This window comes from Parasteatoda tepidariorum, chromosome 6, assembly GCF_043381705.1.
Source record: "Parasteatoda tepidariorum isolate YZ-2023 chromosome 6, CAS_Ptep_4.0, whole genome shotgun sequence".
NCBI classification, from domain to species: domain Eukaryota; kingdom Metazoa; phylum Arthropoda; class Arachnida; order Araneae; family Theridiidae; genus Parasteatoda; species Parasteatoda tepidariorum.
Window position 1 is genome coordinate 61451151 of NC_092209.1, and position 13425 is coordinate 61464575.

General features: G+C 28.1%; 1 protein-coding gene across 1 annotated transcript in view; it reads right to left on the bottom strand.

Annotated features, from left to right (window-relative positions):
• Positions 1 to 104: 104 nt before the first annotated feature.
• LOC107451150 (Thioredoxin-related transmembrane protein 3) overlaps positions 105 to 13425 on the bottom strand; it is a 24072-nt gene continuing 10751 nt past the window's right edge. The window contains exons 6-13 of the mRNA XM_016067162.3: positions 12484 to 12598; positions 10466 to 10616; positions 6271 to 6448; positions 5569 to 5622; positions 4779 to 4977; positions 3045 to 3113; positions 2437 to 2575; positions 105 to 345 (exon numbers count right to left, since the gene is read on the bottom strand). Coding sequence (XP_015922648.1) covers positions 320 to 345; positions 2437 to 2575; positions 3045 to 3113; positions 4779 to 4977; positions 5569 to 5622; positions 6271 to 6448; positions 10466 to 10616; positions 12484 to 12598 — 931 coding nt within the window. The 3' untranslated portion in view covers positions 105 to 319. The remainder of the gene's footprint in view (positions 346 to 2436; positions 2576 to 3044; positions 3114 to 4778; positions 4978 to 5568; positions 5623 to 6270; positions 6449 to 10465; positions 10617 to 12483; positions 12599 to 13425) is intronic.

Consider the following 13425-nt stretch of genomic DNA (forward strand, 5'->3'; position numbering starts at 1 on the left):
AAACACTAAAGTTTTCATAATATGAGCAAGTTTGCACCACTTTGCAATTCCCTTTCCTTGTGAAACTTATTATTTATAAGACTATTTCATAAGATACCCAATAGTTTTTTTTTGTGGAAACAGTTTATTTTAGTTTACAACTATGATACAAAAAATAAGTTTAAGAGGTAAAATAAATACATACAAATGTCTACAATACAGTTTTATAAATATATTATCACTTGATATAGTCAAGTAAAACATAAAAACAAATAGTACAATAAAAATATAATACTAAAACAGTTAACAAAACAGATTCTATATCACAGGAGATGATCTTTTACTCTTTCTTCTGATGCCTTTCATCTAATAATTAAAAGAAAAGGTTGTCTTAGAATTATTATCTATTTCATTATTTTTTTTATTGCATTACAGATACTTGCATACTTTAAGCATGTACAAATCAAATAGTCTCTTAATAATAAAAGTGGCAACACCTGTGGTCATAAATATGAGCTTAAGATTTAGTAAAATCCTAAAGATATATTTATATTTTATTTCCTGGGACATAAGTACAATAAGGATTAATTTTCAATGAAGGTCAAAATCCATGATTTTCAAGGAAACCCTGGAATTTGCACAAACACAATTTTCAAAAAGCTCCAATGAGTAAATACTTGAAGATGAAAGGGAAATACATAATTTTTCCTTCTTACTTTTTTTCCCCTCAGATAATCGTGCACCTTGATATTTCGGAAGTCAGAATCTCTATGAGCTAATGATTTTCATCTTTGTATAATTGTTGCATTAACTTAATTTTTTTATCGCCAATAAGAAACATTTAGTTCTTGAGATTCTCTGAATTATGACAAATGTAAGTGATTGTGATTTATGAATCCCGGGTCTCAGTGAAGTGATTTGTAAAACACTCATCGAGGTTGGCATTAATATACTTCCAGAATCAAAGTGATACGCATTTAAGTGTTTTCTAAATCATATATCAAAATTCTCATTCAAGCTAATCACGCATTGGGATTAGTGTTTGAGATTCTCATTAAAGGGATTTAGGAATAACTCATAGTAATTCTTTCAGTTACTAATAAATCGCAAATATCATTTTGCATTAAAGTTATCAAAGAATTACGCAGCGTGATTTACATTTGAGTGGTTTGTGTACTGCGATTTAGGACTAGTTACTTTCTGCATTTTTCGAATTGCACCTTGATATTTCGGAAGTCAGAATCTCTATGAGCTAATGATTTTCATCTTTGTATAATTGTTGCATTAACTTAATTTTTTTATCGCCAATAAGAAACATTTAGTTCTTGAGATTCTCTGAATTATGACAAATGTAAGTGATTGTGATTTATGAATCCCGGGTCTCAGTGAAGTGATTTGTAAAACACTCATCGAGGTTGGCATTAATATACTTCCAGAATCAAAGTGATACGCATTTAAGTGTTTTCTAAATCATATATCAAAATTCTCATTCAAGCTAATCACGCATTGGGATTAGTGTTTGAGATTCTCATTAAAGGGATTTAGGAATAACTCATAGTAATTCTTTCAGTTACTAATAAATCGCAAATATCATTTTGCATTAAAGTTATCAAAGAATTACGCAGCGTGATTTACATTTGAGTGGTTTGTGTACTGCGATTTAGGACTAGTTACTTTCTGCATTTTTCGAATTGCATCGTTTCGATTTACGAAACATACGCGTTACGTTTTAATTTGCGAGCCATACATTATTTACGCGACCTTCAAGGCTTGATTCACGTGTTTGTATCAGGTTGTTGTAATATTGTTGATTCACGTGTTCTGTTTGTATACATACAATTTATAAATTTGGTATACTGAATCTTATTCACAAAAAAAAAAATAATAAAATAAAGCTTTATAATTTATGATCTATTTTAAGGTTAAAGTTTTTTTAAATAAAGTTTACTAAATCTCAGTTTGTTATATAATATTATACTGCAAAATATATTATGTCCAAAATGCATTGCTGATATTCAGAGAAAATAAAAAGATATGATTTAGAATTGAAATATTTTTTTTCAATTCTAATATGCTTCATTAAATTTTTCATGAAAGTTTTACTGGTGCCAGTTTTTAAAAGTCGGGCAAATATGTAATGTCAATTGGAATTTTTTTTCTTCTTAATCTTCTGATTTAAATCACAATGTAACTATCAAACTATTCAAGAATGTAAAATTGATACATTTAATATATGCTATGTATTAAAATCCATTTGACATGTATTTTAGCATTATAAATACTACTGAGTAGGTCCTCAAAATGTCCTTGAATTTTTCTTTTAATTGAATGGGAACCCTGGTACATTTCTCACAGCAATTTAACTAGCATTATATATTTAAAAAAAATCACAATAATGCTGCTAAAAAAGCTATCAATAAAATAGCAACATCAAGAATAAAGCATTTTTAAATTTACCTGAAGAATCTGATTCCTCGTCTTCATCACCAGCCTCTAAAATATCAACACAACAAGTAGTGTAGCATATGATACTGAATAGACCAAAGGGAAGGCCAAGTAATACAGTAGTCAATACAGGGTTTCCTTTCCACATACCCTGCAATAAATATTTTCAATGTATGTAATAGAATCTCATTTTCAGGGATAGAAAAAAAGTTATTTTATATTATTTTTAATAAAAAGTTTTAAACCAGGTTCTACTTTTTGTTCAATTAAAATAAAAGGGTTAAAGTAGCAATAAATTAAAAATAAATGAACCATTAAAAAGTATTTTGAAGAAATCTTTTTAGCTATTGACTGATATTTTGTATAAAGCTTATCTATCGCTTTATAACTTTACTTAAACATGGAAATGAAAATTAAACATTATTATATTAGCTTTTTATAAAATGTAATAAAAATTAAATAATTTGGTTAATTTAATTAAAAAGAATGATTAAAAAAAATAAATGTAAGAAATTTTAAAAGTAAGGAAATATGTAATGCCTATTATGGCATCACAATGTATGAGATGCGATTCTTAAAATACTTTAGGTATACTTAATAAAATATTTTGAAATACTTACATATAGGGAAGTTTTGACACTGTAATAAGTTCGATATACTCGATGCATGAAACTTTCTCCTCCAAAAGCCTGTAAAAAAAACATCACGATTAAACTTTTTAACATTAATTTTGTTTTTAAATTTATCAAATAATTTCCAAGCATAAATCTAAATAACATACTTTAATATATAACTACGATTTTCACGCTTATCTAAGTTGTCCAAGGAAATTTTACAAAACAGTAGTTTAGAAATATATTTAATTGTTAACACAATAAAATATTCTAGAAACATGCATATAATTTTCCATGTCTCAAAATGTTGTAAAATATATATATGTGTTGTGTAAGGAAAACTAATTAAATCTATAATAATAAATTTTCATCCTTTGCAAGTTTTGGCCTTCATTTTTTTAATGCATAAACATAAAAATTAGAAAAACAAACTGATTTTTGTTACAATGATATCTTTAATTAAAGAGAAAAAAAATTTAAGAGAAAATTTAGTTACAGTACAGCTCTAATTTTAGAAGAATTTAAAGATAAGAAAAAAGTAATAATGGATTTTCATGGAATTTATAGATTAAAAAAACACACACACATACAAACGTTAGGAAAAAAAAAAAACACAAATAATTAATATTTATGTTTTTTTATGGCAGAAACTCAGAAAATGACATAAAATAATTACTGATATACAATAGATAATACACATGTAAACTAATTTAATGTTAACCAAAGTACAATTTATTTACCATATTCAAATATTACAATGTTTGCACTCTGCAGTAGTCTATAACAAAAGACAAGTTTTGATGTGAGTTCCAAACCTAAACAATTCCTTAATTTATTATGCACAAATGAAAAATTTGAGAAGATTCTCTATAGTCCAGCAGAACTAGCAGTCATGGCCATCAAGGAACAAGCAAAGTTTATTATTACGTTACTTTATTTCATATAAATATTTGAAATACTAAAACTAAACTCAGCGGCGCGGCAGCCCAGAGGGCCAAGGACTACTGTGCCCATCTCAGTTTTCTTGACCTCTGGGGTGCAGGAGCAGATGTTCCGGTTAGGTGGTCAGCCGAACGCGAAACCCCCAGTGTTTAGTTCCCAAGCATGCTTGGTACTCGTTTATCGACCCACTGAAGGGATGAAAGGCTGAGTCAACCTTGCCGGGCCCGAGGATCGAACCAGGGACCTGTGGCACGACAGCGCGAAGCACTCAGCCACCGGGCGTCATTTGAAATATTACACTTTATATATAATATAAACAAAATAATATATTTACAAAGAATGTACTGAATAGTTTGTTACAGTTATAAAAGATGACTAGGCCAAAATTTCTAATGAAGCAATTTCAGTCTTTTAATTTAGCAATTTTTTTTACATTAAATTATTAGCTAATAATTATCAAGCTTTTACAATGATGAAATGAAGTTACATTCTTTAGTTTGCTTTAACGAGTGTCACTTAGCAATTACAAGAACTACTCAAGAAATTTTTTAGTTTCTGCCAGCAAAAAGCCAACCTTTGTTTTAGGAAAACTCAGTGAGTGTGGTACATTATTTTTTTACAATAATTCTACTTTTTTGCTTTCGTAAAGCACTATGAGATTGAAAAATTTTAGAAATAAGACATCAATGGAGCTTAATATTTAAACAAATTGTCTCTCAAATATACAGTTTTAAGAAAATCTGTTTTAATACCTTGAAAATAAAATTAGTTTAGGAAATACAGTAAAAGATGACATACTTGAGCGCTGTCATTCTTTATCTTATCTAAAAGTTCCAAAATACTCTGCGGGGATGGAATTCTCTCATCTTCTTCTAAGTCAGGAGTATAAAACTGATAAGTAGTTGTATTCACTACAATGAGGCTTGGAATCTGTAAAGATTCCATGGCAATATTGTTGGCAATATCAGGTTGCCCAAGCCAACCAAAAATGAAGTAACTGTAAAAGAATATTAAATTTTTTTTAAATAAAGTTAATCATGCAAACATTAAAATTCATAATCTGATAATATATTAACTACAATAACAATATCTGTTTTGATATGTTCTGGTTCCTTTATTTGGATTTTGACTGGAGAGATACTTAAACCTATATTAAATATAAATGAGTTATAAAGTATATATTTTAATTTAAATTTTTTTTTTCTGCAACATATTCTTACCGTAATATATTGTATATATTATATTTAAAAAAAAAAATCATGTATACAAAATCAATAGAATCCATACATATTAGTAGACACAAATGTCTATCGTGTAAAAAGTATTTGAATTTCTTTGAAAATAGTAAGGTTAAAACATGACATTCAGAAAACAGCATATTTTTATTAAGCTAAAGCAATTATATAATAAAATAACTTATAAAATTAATGCACCAAAACTTTTAATTAAAATTGAAAATAAGATTTAACAACTAAAAATATCAGAGAAGGTACATTTAAAAGCATCCAAATTGAATAAATCACAACTCACTTTTCTCTCATTGCAATATAATTAAATTAACAACAAATGATAAATTTCATTAACTTACTCATGAAATAAGTCTTTATTATTTATAGCAATTGCTTCAACCACATCTCGAAATCTATAAATATATAAAAAAGAATTAATGAATAAACTGGAATGTAAATTTTCATGCAAATTATACAGAAAGAAAGGGTCTATCTAGTCTTTTTCTTTTAAAATTCTGGCATTAAAGTTGCATAGTTAAACAATATTTTATACCAAGCTAGTTTAATAATGTGGTCCAACAATAATAACAAGTTGCAATTAATAATTTTTTAAAAAACTAATATTAAACATTTTCTAGAAAACTTAAAGAGCATTATTTTTCCTTTTGAGGTTATTTTGGGTGATTTTTGCAGAATTTATCTAATTTTTTGTTGTTGCAATTTTAAAGAATTGTTTGGTCATCAACAACCAGCCAGGATCTTTATAATAAGAACAATGACCCTTAACCTTACAGGCACTATACTGCACAAGGATTAGATTATTAATGCATAACTTAATAATATATTGCTTAATAAATATCTGTAGTGCAACTTCAGGCTTTTATCACCTAAGATAGGTTGGGCCTAATTTTAGCCGATTGAAGGAAGAGGCATTGTAGAATCTCCAGACTTTGACCAACTATTCCCACTTTAGCTGGTTAAACATTGATTTATCTTTGATTTTTACTTCATTCGTAACACTCGCATATTGTATAAAATTGAGGGAAATAAGAAAAACTCACTCAGACATTTTGAGAGTAAGACCTCCAATTTGATTTTCTTCTAAAACAGCCATGACAACATACTTATTTGTCTTCATCAACTGATGGAAGTTACCATGTGAAATTTTAATAAATGCAGGGAATCTTTCTTTGTTTATCCAATTATGAAGCGTCATGTTGTCTTCTTCCAGATATTTATCTAAAACAAAATTATAAAACATGTTTTTAAAATTTAGCATTATACAGATAATTTTTTATTGTTTTTTAAACTGTTTTTTAGACTCATAAAATCTGAATATTTTGGTCTAAAATTGGAGGGAAATTTTTTATTTTATTTTGAGATTATTATTATATCACAATTAAAAAATATATATTACAAATGTATTTAAACATTTATTATTTTTTGTGCATATACCAACAGGGCCGGCCCCAGGGTAGGGCGATCCGGGCGGCCGCCCGGAGCGCGATGATCTAGGGGCGCCAAAATGATAGTTGATAAGATTGAGAGGCGGCAGGCGGAATTTATCATTTTTAATTCTAAGCACATAATTCAAATAATATAATATATTTAAACATTAAGGCAAAATCTAGTTGAATTCAATTCAACATGACAAGACCCCTCAACCACCGCCTTTCAATAATTGACAAGTTTTTCGGTCCGTGGTAACACGACTGTACAGGGAACAACAATTTTGAAACCTAGCGAAACAAGATCTAACAGCCCTTTTTAACTGCATATAAAAAGGAAGTAGACTTAAAACAATGCATTATTTGCCACTAGATTTCGGCTGGTGCGAAATAAAATAGTTTGTTTAAATTATTAGTGCAAAAAAGCTTTAAAAAAGTGCTTGTGGAAATTGTCCAGTGCGTTTGGCTTCTGTGAAGGTAAGTGTTTTAATTTTTGTTTTCATTTTTAAAAACGAATAAAATCCATCAGACATAAGCCAAAAAAAGGGTGGGGTAGATTTCAAAAATTAGAGTTTAGATCAAAACATGGCTTGTGTGTTATCAAATGAAAGGTAATTGAGTCTGGAGTTGAATAAAATGCATTTTATTTTTTTAAGCCAATGGCGCACAAGGGGGGGGGGGATTTCAAACATTAGAGTTTAGATCAAAAAATGTCTTGTGTGGTATCAATTTTTTTTTTTTGGCCAGTGGAAGTACCTACAATGAAGGGGGATTTGGTGTTAATCGTGTGAGCTTAGATGCCCATAAATTGTCAGAGTATTTTTCATTTTGTTTGTTTTAGTTTGTCCTTCGTATTAAAAAAAATTGGGTAGTTATTCTAATTCCAACTTCTTCAATATTGTTCAAAAGTTATATAAATTTTTTTCTTCCTCTTCTTTTCAATGGGCAATATTACGGAAATATATTGATACTTACACCCTAAAACCATTGAGTGATACGCGACATTAAAAGCTCTGCTGTTTCAAATTGGTCCAATTCACGATGCTTTGTACAGCATATAGATTCAGAAATCGATAATATGATCAGAGACAAGGCCAGCGGATTATTAAATAATTTGAAGGAGTTCAAATTTATATGCTCTGTTGTGATCTGGTACAAAATTTTGAGTCATATTAACCCCATCAGCAAACTTTTGCAAACTGTAAATTTTGATATGTCACAATCTATTGACATTTTTAGCAACTGCAAACTCTTCTTTGAAAACCTGAGATCAGATGAAACTTTTGAAAGCATCATTTTAGAAGCAACCGAGCTTGCTTCAGAGATTGACGTGGAAGCTAATTTCGAAACCACCACACCACGTCATCGTGTCAGAAGCAAAACAAGAACGTTTTTGTATGAGGGCCCGGATAAACCCGTTCAAGACCTCAAACAAAAATATAAAATAGATTTTTTTTCACACTATAGATCAAGCAATGCCTTGGAAATCAGATATAATTTGCTAAATACTCACAGTAATTATTTCAGCTTTTTGTATAATATTTTTGGTCTAAAAGATATGCCCAGAAAGGAGCTACTGGGTCATTGCAAAGATTTGGAAGTAGTTTTAACTGATGGAAATTCAAGCGATCTTAACGCCCTGGAACTAGCCGATGAAATAAGCATTGTTTCGTCATTATTAACAAAAAAGGAAACCTCTGTTGAAGTTCTCATGTTTATCGCTACACTTAAATTCGCACCAAACCTCAGCATAGCATTAAGAATCCTACTTACATTGCCAGTCACTGTGACTTCAGGGGAAAGAAGCTTCTCAAAACAAAAAATAATAAAAAATTATCTCAGAACGATGCAGACGATCGTCTCAATGGATTGGCAATGATAGCTATAGAACACCAAATTAGTGACAAATTAGACTTGAAATCACTGGTTCGTGAGTTTGCCGAAAGAAAAGTTAGAAAAAGGGCATTTTAATTACTTGGGTTAGTTAGAATTTATTTATAATACGGGATATTAGTTTAGTTAGCATTACTACATTTTAATTTTTGTTATTTTACCTTAAGTACTAAATTGCTTATCTTGTTATCTGATGATTGAGTTTTTAATAAAACGTTTTTTTCTTATTTATTTTTCAATGTTTTCTTGACTTTCTGATATGGTCGCATGAGACTTACTTAAAAAAAACGGGGGGGGGGGCGCAAAATTAAGGTTTTGCCCGGAGCGCCAAAATGTCTAGGGCCGGTCCTGATACCAATGAAAGCTTGCATAAAATATATTAATGTTTAATATTATTTAAAAACAATATTATATCTAAAGTATTTAATATTTCTAACTAAAATGGTTAAAATTATTATATAATTATTAAACTAATCACTGAAAAAATTAAATCATAGATGTTTTTATTTGAGCTCAATATTTCATGAATTTGTAAAGACAGAGGTCAAATTTGTCAAATATCAAATAGAGAACAAATTAATTTAGATCACGAAACATGAAAAAAAAATTATTCTAAATAATACTCATGACAAGTTATTCAGCATTTATATACATAAACTACATGTTTAAGAACTAAATTGATATAATTGCATTACATCTATTAAATGGAAAATTATTTTACATACAACTAATGGAAAGTTATAATTTAAGTTTTATGTTGTTTTTATCAACAATTAGTCTTTTTATTTTTTAGTCTATTTTATACAGCAAATAATAATTAACATAAAATATCGTCTCATTCTTTCTCAGGATAAAGCCTTTAATATCAATGAGATCAGACTTATAAAAAAATCACTACCTTAAAAATATACTTCTAAATTATAATAAATATTTTTTTTCTTCTTCTACTTAAATCAGTAATTTCTTTAGAAAAAAAAAATCAAATGATTCAAATCTTGCAAACCCTGACAATTTAACAGAACATTTTTCAAATCTGCCTTCCTAAATTGAATGAATTCATTGATTACACCTGTTTCTGTTTTTTGATCATTGTTTAGTAAATTTATTTAGAAATGAAAAAAGGTAATTTTAACAGATTTTTCTCTGGAGCAGAATTCAATATGCCACTACTCCAACACTATTTATTTTAATTAGAGAAAGAATGGATTCGTGTGGTGATGTGACAGGTAAGTTAGACAGTTTTAAATAAAGACTATACCATGTCAAAGATATGACTTGAACATTTCAATCTTAAAATTATTTAAAAAAAAACACTCCTTTTTGAAAAAAAATTACATTTAAAAATATTTTATCATATTATACATCAAATTAAAGTTCTTATAATTCTTTTTAAAATTAGCTTTGATGCAACTTTCTGGTTCTCACGGATAATAGCATTTTAACCTTAGATAACTGAATTTACTGTAGCAAATAATTTGACTGATGGACTAAAAAAATATGCATAATTTATATTTTATTTATGTCAATAAACTAGCATAGTTTAATGGAAACACTCTTAAATAATTATTAAAATAAAAATAAGTGATAAACTTTAACACTTGCAATTTTTAAAAATGTTAAAGTGTTACAGTAACATACCGATTACTAAAAAGCTACGGACTATACAAAGCATTTCTTATTTATGTAGGGTTATAGAGCTGTGGGCAAGAATGAAAAATTCTTATTCACTAATTTTAAAATTTAATAACTTATAAATAAAGATAGACTTTTCTTTTTTACCAGATCTGAATTTAGATTTTCTAAGAGTTTGATCATTTAAAATTGCATAAGAATCAAAGATAGTGTGTTTTTTTTCCCCTGATTGATGTGATATTGTATCACCCATTTCTATTATAGTCAATAACTTTTGTATTACCCTCATATTGAAAGCATGAGCCATCTTTACACACATACACAGCTTCTTCTGTTGGCACAGCAAGCCCTTCAACTTGAGCAATACACTGAACAGGAACAGTATAAAAACTTACAAAAATTTGAAAGTTTTCAGCAGCTCTTGTATAATTATCCTATAAACAGACACTTACATTACTTAATAAAAATACATTGCTTTGCAAAAATACAAAATTAGCATCAAAAGTTACAAATTAGTTTTAAAAATTTGCTTTTTTTTTCGAAATAAATTACGAATACACAACAGCAAATTAAGGGGTATTGAATATTTCAAAATTTCGAAAAACATTTTATTGCATTTTTGAATCTTTGTACCCTTCCTAATGTCTGTCCAAAACGATTTCTCTGTACCTAACTTCGTTTGGAAGTCATACCGGAAAATAGAGAGTCATCGCTAAGCAGGTAGAAAGGCCAGTTCGGCCGGATTGGGAGGGCGACATTCATTTTGTGTCTCATCCTTTCTGTTGACTGTATATAGAAACTTATTGTAGGCATTTCATTTATCATCCATTATATATATGAAATTAAACATTTTCCCCTACCATAAGTCAAAAATTTAAAAGCGTTTTTCTCAAAACGCTGTTTTTTGACCTGGCCTAACGTTTTTCTCATGATCTATTCAACGAAATAAGCTGTTCTTTATTTTAAATTACGTAAAAATATATTCTTTAGAAAGTAGCATAGGATTTTTTTTATATTAGTATTTTAATGAATATTTTTTTAATGAAAAACAACTTTTTTTTAAGTTGGTGCCATTTTGGTAATTTTGCGAATATCAAAAAACCTCTATGCTACTTTTTAGATAATACTTTTATGTTTTAGAACTTCTAAATCCATGAGGCCAGTGAGGTGCTACTTTTTGATGACCAGCCACACACGGAGCTGCCATCAACTTATTTTTTATTGTTTTGTAAAAGAAATTTTTTTAAAATGGACTTAAATTGAAGCTAAATAACATAAAGAAACAAGGAGACTCTGCATTGTCTCTACTACTTAAAAAAAAAAAAAAAATTCAAGAAAAACATTAATATTTCACCATCTCAGAGTGGGGTTCCCCCTTAAGTATTATCTATGAGTGAAAAAGGCCACAAGCACAAACATAAATCCTCAGAATATATTATTTGCATAATAAAAACAAGCAGTAGTAAAAAGTAGTATTTACACAATTGTTATAAGTTGGATAAAAAAAAAGATAAAAAAGAAAATTTGAGATATACATAAATTTATTATCATCTATCAAAATTTTAAGTAACAATCTATTGATTTTGTTGACTGATACAATTTGTTATAGCCACAGTTGCTGAAAAGCCTAAGCACTAGGTCACTAGAGTGACTAAAAAATCTAACCCTAGTAAATAAGCATTTTTAAACTGAAAACCAGAATATTTTGTTTATAATTAATAAATAAAGATTTTTCTTAACATCCATTCAGAAGAATCATAAAATCAACTTTTTTCTGCAATTCATATAACTTCATAGCTGGCACAATCTTTCATCACTCAATCTATAATTATTAATTTTAGTTGAAAATGAAAAGAGACTGTGCTCTACATATTATAAAATTATCTGACAAGAAATGCACTTCTGCAGATCCTTTTGTAAGCAAATACAATGAAAAAAATATTGAAAATATTAATATAGTTTGAAAATTAACATTGCTATAAATTAATAAAATAAGACAATTTGAAATCAAGGAATTTTAAACTGCCTCTAAAACAATACCAATCCATTCAAAATGAAAAAAGAAATTGATGATAGTGAGAACCCCCTTTTTTTTTTAATGTTTAGTATCTCATACAATTAAACTTTTAAAAAATCATATGCCTTTAATTTATTCACCTAAAAGACTATATTCTTTGCATTACACATTTTTTTCTGGAAAAAATTTCAAATTCATGATTACTGTGACACTCTTACAAGATATTTAAAGGACAAAGTTTTGTAAGAGAAAAATAGCTTAATATAAATAATAAAAATACTAACTTTAAGTACTTCTTTGTCTTCAATTTTTGCTCCATTTACATGGATAAAAAAGACTTTTTTGTCTCTTCTTAAAGTTTGAAATTGTTCACAGCTAGAAAAATGCCTCACAGCAGGTCTAAAAATAAACAAAACGAATAAAGCATGAGATATACTATCAATCTGAACTTTCAAGTCAACAAGTTCGATAAAGAATGAAAATCAATGAACTATAATCACATCCAAAAAGCAACCTTGTTTTAAAAAAATCATTAAGTTCCATTTACAAAAGTTAATCATAAGTTCCACTTAATATAAACAGGAGTAAAAAATTGTGAAAATTTAGTCACTGGTCTGAAGAACCAGCAACAAAAAAATACATCACATTTAAAAAAAAAAAATATATTTATTAGTATAGTAATATTTATGTCGATATTTTTGAAAGTGAAACAAGCCTACTTGGGAAGTGGCATAAGTCAGGGATGAGATTAGCCAAAACGCAAAAAAGCTGAATTTCCACAATAGTAAATTTTACGCAAGCGCAACCCTTTAATAACAAATTCCACAGTTTAAGGTAATAAATGATGTGTTGACATACAATTGTGTACTAATCTATTATTATAAAAACGATTACATTGATACTTAACATTTAGTGGAAAAAAAATTACCAATTGAAAAAATAAAGCTAAAAAATATATTTTTCCTCAGTTCACATAAGAAACAATTATTACTTGAAAAACTACCTGGTTTAACAAATTAAAATTACTGAGAATATACATTAATATTTCATTTCTTTTAATAAATACTGTTATGTGATTTATAGCAAATATATCAGTAATATTACTTTTTAAATTATATTGGAAAAAAAAACTTTAACAATGGACCGAATCATTATGTTCATATTATAGTCTAATCTAACTACAGCCCTCTGAAACATATCAATAACAGTGAAGGTTTTTTAGTAAA